At 42.8% G+C, this 22,546-nt stretch overlaps 1 protein-coding gene across 1 annotated transcript in view; it reads left to right on the top strand.

Moving 5' to 3' along the window:
- Positions 1–5,129: 5,129 nt before the first annotated feature.
- The window catches only part of LOC146756366 (AF4/FMR2 family member 4-like), a 34,211-nt gene continuing 16,794 nt past the window's right edge, over positions 5,130–22,546 (top strand). Inside the window, exons 1-3 of the mRNA XM_085524691.1 lie at positions 5,130–5,280; positions 7,239–7,505; positions 18,123–18,249. Of these exons, the coding sequence (XP_085380817.1) occupies positions 18,127–18,249 (123 nt within the window). The 5' untranslated portion in view covers positions 5,130–5,280; positions 7,239–7,505; positions 18,123–18,126. The remainder of the gene's footprint in view (positions 5,281–7,238; positions 7,506–18,122; positions 18,250–22,546) is intronic.

The following is a 22,546-nucleotide window of genomic DNA, read 5'->3' as shown; positions in this document are numbered from 1 at the left end:
TCTTGCAGAAGAAGATTCAAGCAGCAGAACCTTTTGCTCAGCTACAGCACACAAATGCTACAAAAGCAGGAACAACCCGCAAGCTCTGGGTCTCTTTGTATTGCACAGGCATGCACTAACTGCGTTTGATGGTACCCCCCATCCTTGATTTCCTTCCCTGCTTCTTGTCTGATGGCACTGCTGAGCCAGGAACAAGCTGCCCAGTGTGGCAGAGCATGGTGCAGAGCTGTGCTGGGACCTCCTCCCCTTCATCTGCTGCAGATCAGTGCCCCACACGTGCCATTGGGATGCTCTGGCACGGGATGTGCCTCCAACCCAAAGCTCCTTCCCACCTCCCAAGGAAAAACAAAGTAACCCAAGCATCTCCAGCAAAGCTGCCCAGCAGACAGCAGGGAATGCAAACAGCTTCTGGCTGCTCCCCTGCACTCCTGTCCTAAGTAAGAGACCCTACGAGGACTGGCTGGGAAATCAGTGCATGACACACGTGAGTGTGCACAGGATTGTGCAAAGCAGTGGGGTTCCACGAGTTTGTGTGTGTGTGTATCTCTGCTGTTATGAAAGCATGGGAAGACTGCCTTACTGAGTCCCAGATAATTACTTATCCTTAAATGATTTTTCCTGGCCAAATTTAGAGCCTCTCACAGGTAATCGAGACCAACAGGCTGTTGTTGCACAATGAACAGGCACAATCTAGATGATCAGCTGAGGAAAATAAAGCATCATGCCAAGGGTACTAGATAAGTGAGCAGCTTGAGATCTGCACATTTATGTGATACTCATGGTGTTAGACAATATTTGCCTAGAGAGGTCACATTGAATGAAAGCAAAATATAAGATGAATGAAAATATACACAGGAGAAGAAGCCTCTGAGGCTTCTGAAGTGTTATGATCAGAAGACATAAACTCTGTTAAAGCAAACATTTCTCTCTATTTTTTGTGTTATTCCAGGCAGGCCTTGATTACCGCCTGAACACATGCTGTGGAAGCCCAGCTTATGCAGGACCAGAGCTAATCCAGGGCAAAGCGTATATTGGCTCAAAGGGATGTAGAGCGGTGTTTGTTTTCCCCTCTTTCCCTTCCCTCTCCACAGAGCATTTAAAGGCAGTGGAGCTCAGGTAGGCTCTCTTGGTTTCCCTTCTGAATTCTGCTAGGTTGCATTGCTTGGTAGCTCTCAGAAGCTGTCAGTGGCCACAGACTAGAAAAGTGCAATTGGTCTCAGCTCACACAGCTGGCTGGTTTGTCTCAGGCTAATCCTGAACTGCCTCAAGCGACTGCTTTGGGGCTCTACAGAACAGCAGCTTCAGAGATCTCTTTCTATTACTAAGTTTTTGAAAGAGCAATTTGCTCTGTTCATTATCCATCATTTCTGTGCAGTCTGTTTTGTCAGACTTGTCTTTAGCTTCCAAGTTGTATGTGAAGACTTGTTTGCACTGTAATGCACAATGTACTAAAAATTGAGAGATGTAAATGCAAAGAGTTTTTCCAGCTTTGATTTCATGTCTGGAATTTTGGAACCCACTACTTGCAGTTGTTAATCTGTCCAAACTGGTCTGGTTTGGAATGCCCTCATCCTTCTTGAATCGCTGTTAAAGGCGGAGCAATTCCTACAAGTGCCATGGCCCCACTGTTGTTCTAATTCTTGTTTCTTTGTTTTCCACACACTGCTTTTCAAGCCTCCTTTTTCTTTACAGTCCAAGTGAGAATTGCACTGTGAGGTGTCTGAACCTTGTTGTGCCTATACATAAATAGAACAGCAGCAAAGCCTGACAGGTGACTGTGCTGACAGCTCTCGTAGCCAGTAACACGTAACTGTGCTAAATCCCTTGTGACGGCTTTGATTTCATTTTTGCAGTGAAATCCTTGTAAAAGGAACTGCAGCAGTGTGATGAGCTAAGGTGAAGATGCTGGTTTTAGTAGTGCTCTAAGCTGAGTGGAAGGGCAATTGAATGAGGGTTATATGCTTTCTCTGGGACAATAAGGCTTTATTTCCTGAGGGAAAGAGCCAGCTTTTCATGGGCTATATGTGGGCTTTGGCAAGGGCAGACAATCCAGTCTGTCAGGAAGCCATTTGAGGTGCTTCAGGTTTGTAAGCTTGTCTTTTTGTTTTTCAGGCGGATATTTGGAGCATGGGTGTACTGCTGTATGCTCTGCTGTGTGGGTTTTTCCTTTGGATGATGACAATATGATGGCACTCTACAGGAGGATACCAGTGGGTATCAGTTGTGCTAGAATACACTGAGAAGGGAAATAGCAGAGCTTGACAAGAGGCCTTGCTTTTCGGATGGCAGAACATGCTGAGCTGTGGGTAGAAAGGCCTGTCTGCTGAATATTGTCCCTGTTTTTGCTGCTTTGTCTACCAGTATTTTGTGGATTTGGTTCTACGCTTGGTTGGCCTATGTGGCACTGTAGCCTAATTCTGTACCATGATAGCATACAGAATTTAAGGAGAAGTATTTTCTTGCCAATGGGCTGGATTTTTTGTATCTGGTTCTTCAACTGGCTGCTCCCTATACTATCTGTAGTAAAAATAGAGACACATCATTTGATTTCCCAGAAATGAATGTTCCTAAATGCCAGCTCTTCTCATGTCTACAAAGATCAAAGTTCTGCATTTGCTATTAGAATTTCCTCTTCCAGAATCAGGAGGTAATATAGGACCCCACAGATTGCCTTCAGAATCCAACAGTTAGTTCTGTTTCCTTTCGGAGTGCATAACAACCTGAGCACATGAATTGAATGACGTGGCTTTTTAGTCTGGTACAAACTCTGCTGTACACTGAAACTTGGTCCATTTGTAAGCAGGACTTTGTCCATCTCTGCAGGACAGCAGAAAACCCTTTGTGCTAATCATGATGCCAAGAAGCAGAATGCGGCAAATGGCAGATGATCCAACTGCTTCAGGTGTTCATTTCCTTAAAACTGAGAATAGTTTTGGACTGAGAGTTTGTAAGCAGAACGGAGCTCTTAAAGCTGTCAGAGATTATTCCTGCACTGTTCAATTCTATCTGCCTGACATACACAGGATCTCAGAACTGTATTGCTGGAACTTGTTGAAGTGATCTAGGATGAGAAAGTTTTAGAACTCAATCAGAATGCACTATAACATGGATAATCCTGTAGGTATTAAGGTACAAGCTTGCTATTTCTGCACTGAATTTGTTTTTATTTTACATGGCCGTGATCTGAAAGTTGCTTGAAACGCAGGCACCTCAGCACTGTTGTGTAACTGAATTTCACACGTGATAGGTCCTGAAATATCCTGGAATCTAAAACTCTGACTTGTTTTAAGTCTGCTGCTTGAGTCTAATCAGGGTCATAGTGTCTGTGTGCAGTGGAGTGTGTGGGGAGATTGTTGCTGCAGATCCTGGGAAGTTGCTGTGTATTTGCAGACACTGCTGTTGGTCACTGGGTACCACTGTTGCTCTGAAGAACAGCTGTGCTGTGCATGCAGCACAGCATGCTGTGCACGCCATGGAACTAGGAATCAAGAAGAGATAGAAGCGTCACTTCTGCTCTAGTAAAAGGTCTCATCTGCTGACAGGCTTTTGTACTTGAATTCAGAACTCAGGACCTGTTGCCACAGAGGGACTAGTTGCTGAAGTTGGACGACTCTTTCTGTTTACTCCTTGTAATATGTAGCCATAACACTATTTAAAAAAGAATCTGAAATCATGGCTAATTATTGACTGCTGCACAGCAGAACACTACCACGGTGAGATTGGGCTGTGAGATGACTTGAAAGCTGTTTCCTCAGTATAGGTCTTATTCTTGCAGCTGGGACACCTTGATGAAGACTGTGTAACAGCTTTCTGTGTTTCACAACAAGAGAAGAGAGAGTAGATCAGCATTAACGTCAGAGGTAATAAACGTATGTCAGTAATTCTCTGTATTTAAGCCCACTCCTACAGTAAATAACCTTACTGTATTAACAGACTCTAACACTCACTTATTCTCAAACATGAAATATTTCACACCTTTCAGAGGTAAGTTACCACTGCAGAACTTCATAGTCTACCTAATAACTGCATTTCTGAAGTTCACATTTATTCCTTTTTTCTCCTTTAATTGTGTTTTCTCAGCCTTTTTGTTATTTTTTTACCATGCTGAAATCCTTTTGAATCTCTGGAAGTCCAGGCAGACTCAAAACAGAAACTGATGGATGAACAGCAGATGTCACATGCTGGCTTAACTCCCTGCTTTGATATGATTCACTGATAGGTGGAAAATATCAACACGTCAGGTAGGACAACCAAGCAAATTTGGGGAATTACAGTTCACAAATACTTCAGGAAATAAATTAATTCCGGTAACTTTAGAAAAGAAATGAGAAAAGCTGAACTGAGTGCTTCTAGAGATGCTGTATAAATGTCAATAATGACATTCCAAGCTGTAGAAGAGATTTAAAACATGATGGGTACTCTGGCTTTAACCTGAATCTGAAAGTTGTCTCTTGAAATTGAGTTGTCTTTCTGTTAAATAGAAAGTGGTAGAATTTGAAGGATTGTTAAGATTTCCATATAACCTTAGTAAGACTAGATGTAAAATGTAAGTTTTATCTAGGCAAGATCAATTGTGGAGTCACTGTTACTTCTTTTTTAGGTACAGGGAATAAAGAGAACGATCGACCTACAAGGGGAAAAAGTTCTTCAGTTCAAGTCTGTGATATTATCACAGTCTTAATTCAAAGGACTTCTAATGCCTGATAAGTAATTCAAGCTTATTATACTACACTGAGTCTCTCAAGCATTGTACCCACGGTTCTCATAGTAGTCAAAAAGCTGCTGAAAATCCAGCTGAATGTCGATGCTCCTTGGAGCTGGGCTGAAACTTGGCCCCAGAAATGGGAGTCCAGCTGAAATGCTGTACAAACTGAATTAGTAGGAGCTTTGCCATTCACTTCAGTAGAGAGATTCTGGCACCAGCTTTAGATTTCACTTCCAGCAATTGTACAATACACTAACTTTCAAGCAAAAACGAGAATAGTCTGCTTCTTTATCTCTTACATATTGTGTGAATCAGCTGAGGCCTGAAACTACCCTAATGTGATCAGACGTGAAGGTTGCACATCAAGGGGAAAATATGGCAGACATGCAGAAATTGTCTTTGTACTGACAATGTTTCTGAAGAGATCTACATCCTCTTGTTTTCTAGCAGAATTACGACCAGTTGTGGCAACCTATCTCTTGCTTCAGTCTAAGAAGGCTCGTGGCAAGCACATTCCCTTGAGAATTCCATCCCAAACAGGACGTGCCAGTACCACACAGTCAGGAAGCCTGGGGGTAAGTTTTAGAGTTCAGCACAAGGTTCTGGTCAAAATGCCTCTGTGTGCTGAAGCTCTGCCCGGGTAAACAGTCTGGTGGCCTAAACATCGGTGAGGGAGCATGTGTGCAACCAGTCTTGGTCATCAAATCTTGTTCTATGATAAGGCCACCGACTCAGTGTATGAAGGAAAAGGATGTAATCTTTCTAGATTTCAGGGAGGCCTTTGATCCTGTCCCTTTGGCTGCATGTTCCCAACCTTCCATCAGGAAGCCAGGAGTACTATTCTGGGTCATGAAAAGGCAGCCAGTGGTTTGACTATCACATGTTTATGTGTTTGGATGTTTCACAGTGGGTCTTAAGTAAAAGGAACTCAGGTTTTGGTTGCCTGCAGGACAGATGTTCTTTTGGGTTCAATATGTTTGCATAGTGACTTGCAACCATGGGACTGGTGTTCAAGGACCCTCTTGGTTCCTTCAGATCCTAGGTTCTTTCTTGCCTAGATTTGACACTTTGTTTCAACAGAAGAGCTGATATTCGCTTTGGGAACACTAAGCAGCTGTTTATGTGGCTTAGAGGAAGACTGACTGTCTTCTACACTGTGGGCATGGAACAGCCACAATTCCCCCTGGAACAACATCAATGACCCACACCACTAATTGGATTCTCCTTTTTAATGTAGTGGTAGCAAGGTGAAAATGTGGCTGTGGAATATTTTTGACTAAGGAACTTCTATATAGATTTTGTTCATCTTTGCATGCCTCATCACCTGATCTGTGTCAGTGAGCAGAAGCTGAAAGCAGGCATGGGATGTTCTGAAGAGCAGAGAAAGAGATAAGGAGGAAGGTGATTAAGACAATCCTCTCTGCTGCTGTGTGTCCCAGAACTGCCCAGTTCTGTGGCAAAGTGTTGTACAAGATGAAGAGGCCAAGAGATTGGGAGTAGAATGAATAGAAAATATGCCTTACTTAGGCCATACTCAGCGTATTAATACTTCTCAGTTAGTTTTAGAATTCTAGAAGTGAAAGGTAAGGAGGTAGAGGCCTGCAAGTTGTGTCCTTTTTTACAGCTGCTCTTTTCTTATGGGAGGATGAAGTGAAGAAGATTGGTCTATTCTACAAGCTGTTCCAACCTTTACGCTTGAATTGCTGTTGCAGCTGCTGTAGCATCCCCAGCATAGACCAGAAAAGACCTTCTTGCCTCCAGAGATCCAAGTTTGTCCTCTGCTGGCCACTTGAGAGCTCAGGGACTATGATGGGTTCTTTTCTGGTGTTTGCTTTTCACTGTCATCACCCAGTTTCTATCTCTTCCTAAAGCAGCTGGTAGGTTGTGTTCAGAGCATCAGCTCTTCCTGACTCTGCTAAGCATGTCAGAGCTGATGAGGAGGATGTAGAATGGGGTTTGTGTCCCTTCAGACACCCACACTGGAGAAATCTGCAGCTGGCATGCACCCCACCAGCTCCCTTTGGCTGTTACTGCATGGGAGTGGTTGCTAGCAGGTCATGTCAACAGGTTGAATGTGTCACATTCCCAGATCTCTGATTCCATTGGCTGTGTCTCCAGTGACATGAAATACAACTGTGGCTGCTGGGGTTCTTCCATCTGTACAGATTTTTAATGGTAGTCAGGCAAATTAGACTCTGATGCTAAAAAACAGAACAATAAAACCAGCAATAAGAGACAATCCCAACCAACCGACAATAGCAGCAAAAAACCACCACACATCTCATTAGGTAGAAGATTAGAGACACTGGAAGGTAGTCTTTAAGTCTCTTTAAGGCGCTGTTCTTACATTGCAGAAATAGAATGATAATATAATTCCATGCTGATAATATCTCCAGATTTCTATCTTTTGGATTTCTTTCAGCCTGCCATGATCCCCGAGTGTGTCTGTTCATGGGGTTTTTCATTTGGTTTTGTAGAACACGTTTGTTAACTTGTGCATTCTCATAGTTCTTTTCTTTCCTCTGCATCTTAGAAATCCCAGTGAAGTTCACCAAGAAGCTCGAAGCTGTTAATGCTGAGATTGGAGGCAGTGTCACTTTAAGCTGTGAAGTGAGCCATGCCAAAGGGAAGGTGGTGTGGCGCAGGAATGCAGTTGAGATCAAACCCAGCAAACGTTTCCAGATTGATGAGGAAGGGGTCAGAAGAACCCTGACAATAACAGGGATCCGGGCTGAGGATGAGGGAGAGTACTTGTGTGAGTCCAGAGATGACAAGAGCAGCATTACCATCACCCCCAAAGGTATGTCTCTGGAAATGAAGGCTGACAGTGTGGAAGGATCCTTGGCTTCCCTCATCAGCCATTACAACACTGCAAAGCTGAGTTCATTTGTGTGTTTATGCTGTTCTTTGTGTTAACAACCAAGTACAAAACCTGTCTTTCTCTCTAAATAGCTGTGGAACAACTGCTTCTGAAGAGCACAGCTGTTAAGTGGGCAAATCAGCCTTCAAGGCTGGAATTAAGCATCCCAAATGTAAGATGGGATTTATTTTACCCCTTCTTTGCCTCTTTTCTTCTTGCATCTTTGTAGATGCAAGGAGGATCTCCTCTACACGCAGGAGATGTGAGTGTGAGTTATGGTGATCACTTACTGCGAGTCATAAAATCTGATGCTTCCAATGAAATCATTGACTCTGTTGGCTCTTTGAAGGTGCTCATATATAATATGATAGCAGGCTTTGAGTATATAAAAGGCTTTTAGAAAGTGGAAGCAAACAATCTGTTCTCTGTGCAGAAATAAGGGACTTCAATTGCAATGACAAAGATGCAAGTTCTACAACAGAAAAGCCTTTTAATGGTTGGATGACTGGATATGTCATTTGGAGGGGCTTTGAAGCCTTCACTGTGGGATTCAGAAAAGGTTAGTGAAATATCTGTGTCACAAAGAGCTGAGCATGTCCTGGAGCAATGGAGAAGGGCTGGATGATTTTTGCTGGTATTTTTAGCCATTGAATTTTGTATTGTGGTGGTGTCAGTACATTCTTTTGTACAACATGGACGGGTTGGTTTGTTGCATTGGTTCAGACTTTTGTACTAGGAGCTCAGCAGTGGTTAAAGCTCACACTTCTGCAAAGTAAACAAGCTCCTGCAATTCGTCTCTACTCTGTTTTAGCTGTGGATTAGCTTGACAGTTCCCTTCCATAAGCTTTATGGTTCCCTTCTGTAAGTCTACTTACATAGAGTGAGTTGCTTAACTTTAAGTCTTGCTCCAGGATTTTAAGCATATTATTAGCAAAAAATATCACAAATAATTTCACCAACAATTCTCCCCACCCATCTGTAGCTTTCTTTTTTTTCACTGGAAGGTTTTACACTGGCAGATAGTGTGGGCATGTAGAAACAACCCCATTAATTCTGACGAAGCTCTGATTTCTCTGACTGGCCTTTGTTTTGTGATTCTGCATGCATGCCCTGTAGCTAAAGCCTGGATGTCTTCCCCAACACCTTCAGTCTCCCATCCTTACTTAAGTTACTCCATTGTAAATCTCTCTGCTAGTCCAAGAGAGTTTTTATTTTACCCCTTCTGTGAGGCAGCAGCTGGATGGGAAGGATGAGATGAGGACTAGGTTGTTTGGGTGGCTTTTTTTTTTTTTGCCTAAGAGCCAACTGGTAATCAAAGATACCAAAAATTGAAGACAAACTGTGTCATACCGAGCAGGGTTTGTCAAATCACTGGCATGCACTGTTAGGACAACTTCATCATCAACATATTCCGGGCTGACTGTTGTCACAAAATTCTGCTTCTGTGTCCCAAAATGTGCACTTATCACTTCTATTGGCAGTTGCTCATCTTTTCTCCAAACTGAATGGTTGTAGGAAATAAAACAGACAAGCAAACAAACCAAACAACCCGCAGATATTAACTTGCAGCTGATTGTCAGTGCTGATCGTTGGGCCATGTCCATCACTTCACATACTTCTGCGGCCAACAGACATTGGAAAATACAAAGACCTTCAGAGACTACTTTAATTTCTAGATGCACTGAATTACCCTCTAGAGTGTATTTCTGAATATATAAGGAACCACGGGTGACTATGATCCTGATTTATATCTAGGTTCAGGCTTACTGTTTCAGTTAGTTTAGATGAATAATAGTTCCAGAGAAGATAGGGAAATACAGCAGTTCATTGATACCACATGTCGGAAGAATGCAGCTCAGTGCTGGGCAGTTTGCTGCTTCATTCCCTCTTACAAGTTGCACCCAAGGCTGGAAAAGACCACTGAGATAGCTGAGCCCAACCCAGCCCACCCTCACTGTACTTACTAACCACGTCCCCAGTGCCACATACCCGTGGCTCTTGAGCACCTCCAGTGACTGCGGTATATCAGCGTGGTTGCTTCAGCTGTGTGAGTTTTCACCACTGGATGTTGTTCTAGCGAGGCAAAAAACCCAAACTGATGGAACAGTGTCTATACAGGAAGCAACTGGCTGTCCTGATGGCTGCCAACAGTTTTGCACAAGGTGTGTCATGCAAGCTTGCATGAGTCTGGTTTAAAAACTTGCAGTTCTGATGGAAGGAGAGGATGTTGGTGCAGGATAACTGCAGGATTTGTGCTTTCCCGACATCCAGTTGCAATCCCAGCTTATTGTTGCTATAGAAAACAGCTTCTCTGTAGACAAACTGAGTTAGTACCATTAAGTGGCTGAATCCCTAAGTGATCCAAGGTGAAGCATGATCCAAACTGGAATTTAGCTAATTGTAGTAGGGAATCCAAGCCTTAATGAGCTGAGTTATTTAAAGTATGAGTCTTCCATCTAAAACAGCATTGAACTGTTACCCTGGTTGATGATAGAAATGAGAGTTTAACAGCAGAAGTCTGAAGTTATGCTCCATATTTCTCATCACTCAAGAGAATATTTGAATATGTGAATTCCTTTGGCTATGTTAGAGCTCATAATGAGGTCAGCTGATGTTCTTTAAATGCTCGGAGTCTAGCAATGTGGGGAAGTGGACTGCTATTTGCTGTTGAGCTTTAGGCTAAGAAGCCTGATTTTAGAGGACTGTGGACTTCCCCTTTCCCTTCCCCTCTCCTCCCCTTCTCCCTGGACTGATCCCGCATGGTTTGTGAATGAGTTCAGAGCAAGGTAAATGAGGAATAGCCATGTGAAAACCTGTTGTTTTACTGCACTGTAAAAGACACTTAGTCAAAAGACAAGTGTGTGTTACAAGCTTATGATTGCAGGAGATCCTAGAAACAACCCAGCTGCTCAAACCTGTAGTCTGGCTGAATATTTTATTGTCAGTTTTGGTCAGGAGGAGATGCTTGAGTAAAACAAATAAAAGGTCATGGGTAAGTTGGTCCTTCTTGTGATATACTTCTAGGCTTTCGTCAGGGAAAAGCTTAATTAGTCCAAATAATTATAGCAGAAACACCACACCAAGAACATGAGAGTGAAATTTCAACTTTCTTGACGTGACGGTAAATTTTACCCCATTCTGCCATTCCCCAAATGTTTGTTTCCTTATGTTATGGTTTTGCAATTTGGTTGGTGTTGGTATTCCACATCAGAACACCATGCTAATAATGGGAGTAAAGGGGACAAGTTTTTTTTTCTGTGGGCTGCCTTAATGGGCATGTGGGGTGGGGCACCAGAAGGGAAGTGAGGAAGGGGATGGGGTTGCTGGCCGGCTCCCTGCGAGGAGACAACGTGGTCAGAGCTTCCTGCCTTCCACAGCTCCACCGGTGAGATTGGGGACTTGGTATTCTCTTTGTTGATACTCTCTTGTTGTTTGTTTAGCATTATTAGGTTATTAAACTGCCATTCGTTCTCAGATCACCTTTTTTTCTCCCTCATTTTTTGTTAGACCTAATCGTAATCTCCCTTCCCTTCCCCGTCTCCCTAAGCGCACCTGGCCGGGCCGGGCTGGGCCACGCCGCACTGCCGCTAGAGAAAAGGGGGGGGCTTTTGTTCCTGCTGCCCCGGGTTTGTGCCCACTGTCCCGGAGTGAGCTCTAGAGAGAACTCTGTGACATTTTTGGTGGAGGATGCAGGCAGAGCTCAGGGCAATGTTTTGGGCAGTAATTAGGTAGTTTTTTTCAGCAGCCCTGTATGTAGGACTGATAGTCCCTAGGTTCCTGTGGTCCTGGCTTAAGGACTTCCTGATGTTGGGGGTAGGGGTAGATTTATTAAGCCGATGGCTGGCAGGGATAGAGATATCTGCCTGGCTCCCTTCCAGACTAACGAACATCACAGGCACCGTGCTTGAACTGGCTCACGAATGCTCTGAATTCCTTAAGTATGACTGGGGTGTCAATTGGAATACTGTGTTGTTAGTCTCTCTAATTGTAGTAGTTTACTATAAATTGCAGAGAGACTTGCAAAGAATAGTGCAGAGAGACTCAGGAAAAGGGCCAGAAGCATCAGGACCCCCAGTATCAGGTAATCTCACCCCTGAACACCAGAGGGACCTTGGGAAATTAATAGAACCCCTGAGTGAGTGTGGGAGATCAGGGGGATCTCAGAACGAATGGCTTATGAAAAAGATAGAGAGTCTCGAGAATGAGATCCAAATCCTAAGGGGAAGGCAACAAGTTAATCCCAGCCGACCACAGGAAGCACCAGCATCAGTGTCAGTCGCCCCAGTGGAAGGCCAGAGATGGGAACGTGTGTCCTCACGTCTGGAACGGATGGAGGAAGTAGAGGAAGATCCGGGCGAGGGACCCTCCCCAAAACCACCAAGGAAGGCAACTCAGAAGACTAACAGACATGGAGAAGATAGTGACGATGAAGGCCAGAGATGGGAGCCTGTGCCCTCACGTCTGGAACGGATGGAGGAAGTAGAGGAAGATCCTGGTGAGGGACCCTCCCCAAAACCACTGAGAAAGGCAACCCAGAAGACTAACAGACGCGGAGAAGATAGTGATGATGAGGGAAAAGTCACTGCTTCCTCTACTCGTAAACCTCTGAAAATTACTGAAATCCAAAGTGCGAGAAAGGAGTTTGCCCGACTCCCAGGTGAACGCCTTGTCACTTGGCTGCTCCGGTGTTGGGACAATGGGGCCGCCTGCATGTCCCTAAGCTGCAATGAGGCTCGTCAATTAGGAAACATTGCTCGAGACTCATCTATTGATAGAGGGATCAGCAGATGTCTCGATGGAGTCGCCAATCTCTGGGAGAGGATTCTATCAGCTGTAAAGGCAACCTGTCTTCTCAAAAGTGATTTGGAGCCTGTACTGGAAAAATGGAGTACAGCTGAGGAAGGTATCCAGTACCTGAGAGAAATGGCTGTGGCAGAAATGCTGTTCGATCCCACGTTTGTCCCTGGGGACCCAGAGGATTACCATGACCCAGAAAAGGTGAGTGGTACTCCGGAAATATGCAAGAAACTCATACGGTCAGCACCAGGGAAGTATTCCAGTGTACTATTAACGAACTCTAACAGGTATGATGAGCTGGATAGGAGACCTGAAATTTTTGAGCTCATCCTTTCACTGCAAAATATCGAATACTCACTACTGCCACACCATACCACCATCGCAGCCATCTGTAAAATGGTGGATAGAATGGACCAAATGGAGAGAAGACAGGACAACATGCAGAAGAGCTGGTCTGCGGCAAGGAACCACAGTGAACCTGTGGCAGTCTCAGCCGTCAGACGCAAACGCACACCTGTCCGAGTGAAGGACCGCAGTGAGCCTATGTCACGTGGTGCCATGTGGAACTACCTGCGTGACCATGGAGAGGATATGAAGAAGTGGCATGACGAACCCAATTTTGTACTGCGAGCACGGGTAAGAAAATTACAAAAGAGGTCAGCCACTACTGAGGTTGCCTCTACCGCTTCAGACAACCAATAGAGGGGCCCTGCCCTCAGCCAGGGGGGGGAGAGGGATAATAGAGTGTATTGGACTGTGTGGTTTCGGTGGCCTGGCACATCAGAACCACAAAAATATAAAGCACTGGTGGATACCAGTGCACAGTGCACTCTGATACCCTCAGGTTTCGAAGGGACAGAACAGTTACATATACGTGGGGTGACTGGGGGTTCGCAGGAACTGTCTGTGTTGGAGGCCGAGATAAGCCTCACTGGTAGAGACTGGCAGAGATGGAACACATAAGTGGGCTAGAGACCGAGGGGTGGACATAACTATGGATGCTATTGCGCAGATCATCCATGATTGTGACACCTGTGCCATGATTAAAAAGGCCAAGAGGATGAGACCTCTCTGGGGGGAAGGGCGATGGGAAAAGTATAAATATGGGGAGGCATGGCAGATTGATTATATCACCCTGCCAAAGACTCGTAATGGTAAGCATTATGTACTCACCATGGTGGAGGTAACCACCAGGTGGCTTGAGACATATGCGGTACCCCATGCCACTGCCAGAAACACCATATTAGGCCTAGAGACACAAATCTTGTGGCGACATGGCACCCCAGAGAGGATTGAATCAGACAATGGGACTCATTTCAAAAATTCACTGGTGAGCACTTGGGCCAAAGAACATGGCATCGAGTGGATCTATCACATCCCCTATCACGCACCAGCCGCTGGTAAGATCGAGCGCCACAATGGTTTGCTGAAAACCACGCTGAAAGCGATGGGTGGTGGAACATTTAAGAACTGGGAGAAACATCTAGCAGAAGCCACCTGGCTGGTAAACACCCGAGGATCAGCCAACCGAGATGGCCCTACACAGTCCAACTCCCTGCATACCGTGGAGGGAGACAAGGTTCCTGTGGTGCATGTAAAGAATATGCTGGGAAAAGTGGTTTGGGTCCTTCCAGCCTCTGGAAAGGGGAGGCCCCTCTGTGGAACTGTCTTTGCACAGGGACCTGGGTGCACCTGGTGGGTGATGCAGAAGGATGGGGATGTTCAGTGTGTGCCACAGGGAAATTTGATGCTGGGGGAGTGCAGCCTGTGATTCCATGTGTGTGTATATATATATATATATATATCTGTATGTACATATGTAATGCATGTTAACTACTGTTCTGTTTATATGTTGATAAAAGTTAGGCATGATGTGATGATGTGTAATAAGGGGTGGAATGTTATTGTTTTGTAATTTGGTTGGTGTTGGTATTCCACATCAGAACACCATGCCTCATAATGGGAGTAAAGGGGACAAGTTTTTTTTTCTGTGAACTGCCTTAATGAGCATGTGGGGTGGGGCACCGGAAGGGAAGTGAGGAAGGGGACGGGGTTACTGGCCGGCTCCCTGCGAGGAGACAACGTGGTCAGAGCTTCCTGCCTTCCACAGCTCCACCGGTGAGATTGGGGACTTGGTATTCTCTTTGTTGATACTCTCTTGTTGTTTGTTTAGCATTATTAGGTTATTAAACTGCCATTCGTTCTCAGATCACCTTTTTTTCTCCCTCATTTTTTGTTAGACCTAATCGCAATCTCCCTTCCCTTCCCCGTCTCCCTAAACGCACATGGCCGGGCCGCGCCGGGCCATGCCGCATTGCCGCTAGAGAAAAGGGGGGGGGGCTTTTGTTCCTGCTGCCCCGGGTTTGTGCCCACTGTCCCGGAGTGATCTCTAGAGAGAACTCCGTGACACCTACAACAGCAAAAATAACTTCTAGTTCTAATTTTCAATCTTTAAAAGTTGCCTTGGCGTTTATAAAAAGGCATTCCCATTAGCTTTGGAGTGTTCACCTGAAAGAAGTGATTGCTTTTTCCTCAATTCAGTCTCAGACTAAATATGTGCTACACTTTTTGGCATTTCTGGGATCGCTTTTGTAAAGGGATCTTGAAAACTATCCTAGTCAGTTACACTCCCTACTGGGTTTGTTTGTGTAAACACACACAAAAAAGCTTTCTCTGTCTGGTGTTCTGCCCTGATGTTGTGTGCTGGGCGCTGCACTGAGATGAGGCAATTGAGCTTTTTCCTATAGACTGAAGCCAAAGGTGTCTGTGATCTCTTTGATATTTCAGATGCTTTAGTTTTTATTTACGCACTTTGTCACTCCGACAGGAAATTCTCCAATGACTCAAACAGTTAAATACCATTAGAAGGATTTACAGCTTTAAACAAAATCTTTCCATCTGACTGGGAGCTAACTCAGGCCCAAGCTACTGAGATTTCAGAATGTTTTTAAATTGTGGCATAATAAATATCCAAAGACATTTCTCATTTCCCAAGATGGTCATGTTTTACAAATGTTCAGATTCATCTTGATTTGCACAGAAATGTTAAGGTCCTAGTTTTTCAATTTTAATTCTGCAGTTTTATAGGGTTTAAGTCTGAAATTCCATTCATTTAAGGAGGGTCCACAAAAGGAAAGATTCAGAATATAATTTTCTACAGGTATTCAGTTGGTTGTTTCCCAGGAAAACACTCAGCTAGCAGAGTGCTGTAGGTAACAGAAGAGTCCTACTATCTTTGTACTTCCATCTTATTCACTCTATATTACCATGTGAATTAATACGTATTTAGCAGTGTTTTGCTTTGGGTGGTGTGGTGCTGTACATGCAGAAAAGGATAAAGGGTATGGCTTACTCTCCTCTTTGTACTTTATGAGAAATATGGCTGCAGGAAAAGCCCACTTAAAAAGGTTAAGTACAGCTTCATGTTCCTTTATGCTGTTACAGAGTGTTTTTGTGTGCAGTTAAGCAGTTGCGATGTCCCACCCCAAGAATCCTACTTCATTTCACTGAATGAAAATTCATCAGGATAACAGAGGCCAGGTCAAGGTAGAAGCACTTAGCTGCACTGGCATGCGTGCTGTGCCTTGGAAGTGTTCACCCAAATGTTCACATGCTGTGGACATGACTCTGTATACAAGCCTCAAGACAAAGTCTTGGCTAAATATCAGATATTTTTCTCATTGTGAAGACAGGAAATCCTGGGAACTAAAATCATATTCTCCTATGACATTTGTAAACACAATGGTAATTTTGAAGGTTGGCATGGATGATTTTCAGCTTTCAGCTCTGGATCATTTCATGCATTTTTGATTTTTTAAGGAGCACTTCATTGCACAGATTCATGGCAGGCATTTGCTGCTTCTTCGCTCTGAAGAAGTTATGACTCTTTAACTAGGAATATAAATGTAGCATAATGCATATTGAGAGACCCAAGTGAAATGTACTGCGAGGAAAAAAAGGGTAACAGCATATTAAATCAAATTTTCCGTCTGTCTTGGGATATTTAGTGGAGAGCAGATTTAAACTGTTTTGACTCTTTTGACCTTTTTACTCTTTTACTCAAATAGTACTGTAACTCCCTTTATATTTGTTTTTATATCTTTGTATAGTACACTTGTTTTTTTCAACAGATGTTGATACAGTTTTGAAAGGTGATGCTCAGTGAAGATCCTCGTGTTAAAGTGTAACTCTCTACTTGTAAAGTGTAATTATCTTCTAAAGGGATAGCTGCATATGATTCATTATCTTAGTGCTTTTTATTGAATGAACTACCCACAGGTAGGTGTAGATACTCTGTTCCCTGCCAAACATTTTGCCTTTGATAGTAAAATGGCATAGATCCTAATGGTTGGCTTTAACAGGTCACTATCTGTGATTAAGTCTGACATTTGTTGCTGTTTAAGTCTTGGATATGCAAGAAATCTGAAGGAGGAAAAAAGAAAAAGCTGTTTATACCTCCAACTTTCAAGGCAGGTTTACGTTCTGCCATCACTGTGAACATTGGTTGTAGTTTGTAGCTTGGCTGCATTGCAGCGTGCAGGGCCCTCCCTCAGCTGGCAGACTTGCATTCACTTGCAGTTGCATGAGTTCAACTGATTTTAGCACAATTAGAGAAGAAGTGATTTTCATATGTATGTTAAAAGTTAGCACATTCCTAGGCTCGATGTCAGCGTCACGTTGGATGATGCTGATGCTTTTAGCTTGCTTACAGTGCAGGTATCTCAGGGAAATGCAACAAGCTCACACCCTAAAGCATCACACATTTAAACTTACACCGGGGATTTCTTCTGGTTTTGATGTGCCTGTGGGCAGAGCAGTAGGAAAAAATGAAGCCAAGTGAGTAAGAAACTGCAGTGAAAGGCTCAAATGATTTTAAGGTGAAAAGCACAAATAATGTTTTTTTAAAAGCTGAGTGGTAGGTGGAAGTTGTGCCCAGAATGGAACAGCTGGTTTCATAGAGCTTTCAGATGAGCTCTGTGGCAGGATTATGATGCTGTATTTCTAATAATCAGGCAGCTGTCTGAAAATATGAAATAATGACTTTCTGAGCAGACACCTTTTTCATTTTACACTTAAATTGGAATAGTATTTATGTTCTGGATGCACCTACCATCATTTTGTAGATCAAGAAGCCACTTTTATAAATCTCTTAATGCAAAGTACAGCATGACACGTACAAAAAAGAGTTAGAGACCTTATTTATACCTTATTTTGTTTACTCCTGTAAGTCCTGGTGCTTTATGAACCTCAAAGGAAATCATTGCTGACTTGTTTGTGGATTTTGCATTTCTGCAATTTGACACGTTGCTGTTAATGCAAGCAGCAAGGCCAGGCTTCCAAGGAAGATTTGTAATATGTGAGATTTCTATGTTTTTGATCTACATTTTTGCAGTAGAGCACTGTAATGTGTGCTGTCTGTTGGGCTACCAGAGGGGCCGATCCTTCTGGATTTCCTGGAGCCTGGACAACTCCTGACTGCTGCATCGCAGTGCCAACAGAGCTGAAGGCTCCAACTTCCAGTTGTTTGCCTGAGGACTCTGTGATTTATTTATTTAAGTGCATAAACTGTCCCTGTCAGGAACAGATTGTAGGTTATAGCTGCTCTAAATGTGAAATGTTTTAAGCTGGACAAACTTCTTTTCAGTTTTGAGGAGCTGCAGTCAACGGGGGGTTCTTGCCTGGGATCTCTTGCAGAACAGGGTGTGCTTCCATCCTCCTCTTTCCTTCTGTGACCAGGGAATTGTTGGTTGTTTTTTGCAGCAACATGAACCGTGAAGACCGAAATGTGCTGCGTATGAAAGAAAGGGAAAGGCGAAATCAAGAAATCCAGCAGGGTGAAGAAGCCTTTCCACCCAACTCTCCTCTCTTTGCTGAACCGTACAAAGTTGTGAGTTTCTGCCATTTGTACAAATGTGTTTTTTTATTTTGTAGTGGAAATTGTAGGGAAATATGTGCTACAAATCTGTTTATATCTGAAATCTTTTCAGGTCCCAGTTGTCACCTTAACCAGCATTTAAGCAAGTATTGAAACTAAGGATGGACAGTTAGTTACTAATCATCTCCATAGGCAGATTTATGCTAATACTTATGAAGCAGGGACTGTTTTCAAGGGAGGAAAGGGATAATGAGACAAGATAATTTATTTTTTGAAAAAACCTTTTTTCTGCTTCTGCTGCAGTGGTCATTAAGTGGTACCATTGAAGGTTTTCATTATACAGTTCAAAACTCACTTTGAAAACAAAGCCATTCCCTTATCTCTGTTTTGTTTGCGGGAGGTCAAACATTGCAGCTGAAGACTTTTCTCCCTCAGGAGGGAAGTTGTGAGTTTTTTGATTCCTGTCTTCCCTTCTGTTTGCTGTGCCTGATAACTAAAACCTACAAGTATGAAGCTAACTAAAGCTGGTTGGGATACAGTAAAACTGATTTGAAGGGCAAAAAAGAAACAACAGAAAAAACCCCAACTGGTTTTTCAGGAAAGAACCCCTATAACTGTGTTGGCAACAAGTTATTCCAGTATAAATACCAATTAAAAATTACATAACTGAGTGGTGAGGTTGAGCTGATGTTATTTTACTGCTAAGTAAAGCGTTGTCTGACCAATACATTATAGACTTTAAGGTGACAATGTCTACAGTTCTTAAAGTCTTCCATGCAGCTCACCTATACATTCTTTGAAGCACTGGTTAGTGTTTCAACTATTCTTGGTCAATTTAAGTGGTGCTGTACAGAAGTACTACTTAAAATCCCTGTTGAAACTTGGCTGAAGGCCTAGAATTTGGCTGCAGATTAAATAAATCCACTTTCTTTGCCCAGAATGAGAATTGGAATATAAGAAAATAACAGAACTGAGTTTGTGAAGTGATTGATCCATTTATTTGAAGTCAGCTGTAATTCATCTGCCTCTCAGGGGAAAGAGGAAATTTGAGGGAGAAAAAGATGAGCAGAGGGAGGGAAAGAACTGCATTACTGTGGTTGGTTGGGGAGAATTGGGTCACTGTGACTCTTTGTAGGGGTTTAAGATACCGGGATCTTCAGGCCATTTAATTAGTATTTTTCACTTGTGTGGCTGCTTGCCTGTTTCCTTCACCTTCTAATGCATGGGACTAAAAACTCTATTGACTGTGTAGATTTTAACAACGGCTTCATTTTTTAGAGAATAAGCATGGATTGGGCATCAATAGACACTTTTCATTTGGCTTTCTTTCTATCAAAATAAGTGTAAACTGTCAAAATAAGTATGAAGTATTGCAAAGTATTTTGGTCTTTTTCCTTCTCTTCTCTGCCTGTAGGGATTTAGTCATTATTTTCTATGAACAGGTGTCTTCTCAGCCTCTGCTAAGACAGTGGTAATCTCCTCTGTATAGGAAATCCTATTTGACGTGCAATCAAGAGGGCAGTTTTAAAGGGGCCTGTATGCAGAAGAACACATAGAAGTGGTTTTTTATTTGCTAATGGCAGTTCTTTCATTCAGCCCTTGGTAGTCTTTGATAAATAGATATGGCTGACATTTTAGTTTGCTTCCTTTCACCTGCCTCCCTAAAAAGCAATGCTTTAAATAATGCTTTTCTTAGAGTTCTGTGTCCTGGGTGTTTTTGTGTCTTCCCAGGCTGAAGGATAAATCTTCTTCACAGATACTTTGTTGGCCATATGAAATAAAATGAGAAAATGATAACTGGGCAAAGTTGCATTTAAATTTGATCAAAGATTTTAATAGAGTTGTTAGTTACTTCTTTGTTTGAAGCACACAGACAGACTACTTTTTAAGTTATCCAGCTTTTCAACATTTAAGAATTCAGAGCAGTGTGTGAATGGAGCTTTCCAAAAGGCTCCGACTACAACTCATGGTTGCTTTTTGGCCAAATGTTCCAGGCTGTGTGTTGTAAGTGCACATCCACCAAAGTGCCACAGGCTGACAGAAGGTTGGATGGTCCTGGTACTGTCACTGCCTGGGTAGCCCAGAGCTATGGGCAGCTTTGGTGTCAGCAGCCTGTGTTGCCTACGTTCTTCTCTCAGTGGCTGTTTGATTCAGGGGGGGAAAGAAAGTGTGCAGAAATACAAAGGCCTTTGTGCTGCAGATAGGAACTGCATAATATTGCACAGCCTTGTTGACGTCTGAACACAAAAGGGAGGCTGTGTTTTTCTTTCTGAATCTGTCAACCTTGGATTCTGTTTCTTCACAAAGTTTGCGAAAAAATTCCATGTATGGCTGCCCTGAGCCTTTCAACTTTCTGCCAGCCTATTTATTTTGTGTGCGTACATCTTAGACATGGAACTTTGTCAAATTCTCTGTTTCCAAAGTCTGTAATTTCCTCTGCCTTCTCCCCTCTGTCATTCTTGGCAGTGGGATTTCTCCAAATTCCAGCAAGTTAGTGAGCCGTAGGCTTGTACAACCTAGACCCGGAACAGAATTCAGAAGGCTGAACACAGCGCTGGTTTACTTGAATCAAGCCACACTGTTCTAGAAAATCTTATTCTCCTTAACTTTCTATTTATTTACAAGTTATATGCTGCAGCATCTCACAGCATTTCTCTTGTGTGCAGAAGTCTGGTACACTTTGCCTACATGTAGAAAATGAGGCTCGTTTTGGTGGATGGGTGGATTTTATGTCTAAGATTGCTGGCATAAGATCATTTTCCCTGTGTGCAGCAAGTGTTTGCAGGGACCCAAAATCCTGACTGGGGCCTGTCTGCATTACTATAAATATATCTTATAATTATCAGGAAGTCTTTGAATCAGAAGATAAAACTTCATGAAAATAGGTCATAAAAAGTTTTATGGGTGCTGTGAAAAACAGATTCCTGACTCTTGATAAAAATGTTATCCCATCACCTAACGCTCTGTAATTTCATCCTGTGTAAGTCTTTAAAGCCAGGGGTTCACAGTCAAAAAATGCAGAGCAGGAGGACTGGTGTGTTTGTAAAATATATTCAGAAATGCAGCTGTTTCTTATTGGATGGAATCTTTCCATCATAGAACAGGGAGTGTGATGTCACTGACAGCTGTTATGTCTGTGTACCTGAGCGGTGACCTGCAGACATCTCTGAAGAGGTGCACTGGTCTCTGGGTTTGCTCAGTGTCCCGTGCTGTAGTAGTTGTGAAGGCAGCAGTCAGTTGCGTCGATCCCTTGTGATCCTTGTGATCCAGAAACTTTATTCTGAGAATTAAAAGTGAGGTCTGACCTGGGTTGTCAGATATTAAATGGAAATGGATCCTATTCACCACAGCCAAACCAAAAATGGACAGGTAAGAATTATGTACCTGACTACCATTCTAATCACCATTTTGTGTCAGAGTCCAAGCAATGGTTTCTTACCTGTTGAAGTGTCTTCCACTTAACTTCAGCAATCTGCTGTGCTTTTGTGAAAAGCATTTCCATCCTTCAAAATGTTCTTAATTTCTTCTTTCTCAAGAAATTGGACTTGAAAAAATATATATTTCTGTTTATTTCTTTATTAATCTTTGAGTTTCTGAGAGACGTGTATTCAGAGGCAAAATAGATGGTGAGTTATTTGGAAGAAGTTGCACATTTAAGCATAACACCTCGTTAAAGTGCCCTTAACTGGAATACTGCCTTAGAAATAGGAAGCTGGCTGAGGTAAGCACTGAGGCAGACACTTTCTGTAGAATTTATGGTATGTACATTGATGAGAACAGTCCCAGTTACTCATCATGTGCTCAGCACAGCGCAGTCGTTCTGCATATGTGGTATTTTGATTACTGTAGGGTCTTTTTTTTGGTTTTACCTACATTTTATCAGGTACTTTTATCAAGTATTTACCTACTTGTCTTAGTTGACAGGAAAAAGGAAACTGAGGAATCATGCTTGTACTCATTGAACCTGTGTGAAAGATAAGAATCAGTTTGTATTCTGAAGAGAGTACGGCTTTTGCTCTCTGTTGAAGTAAGAAGACTTCTGCAACTTGATCTTGACTTTGCAGTTTAACCATAGGTTGATTTTAATGTCTCTTCTTTCAGTCAGTAAAGATGAAGGGCATTGGGAACATCTTAAAGTTCCCTAAGAGGTTTTGTTTTTGAGAAAATTGCACTCTTTCTCCATTCCACTGACAATACTCATTCAAGTCATGATTTCAACTGCTGCCACTTTTGAAATAAAAATGTTAAAGGAAGTCAGATATATGTAAGTATGCCTTGCCATGTAGAGCTTTTGTGTGTTTATGAAGTT

This window comes from Coturnix japonica, chromosome 27 (genome assembly GCF_054131305.1).
Source record: "Coturnix japonica strain WE chromosome 27, WE-NBRP24, whole genome shotgun sequence".
NCBI lineage: Eukaryota > Metazoa > Chordata > Aves > Galliformes > Phasianidae > Coturnix > Coturnix japonica.
This window is presented reverse-complemented; position numbering and strand designations above follow the sequence as displayed.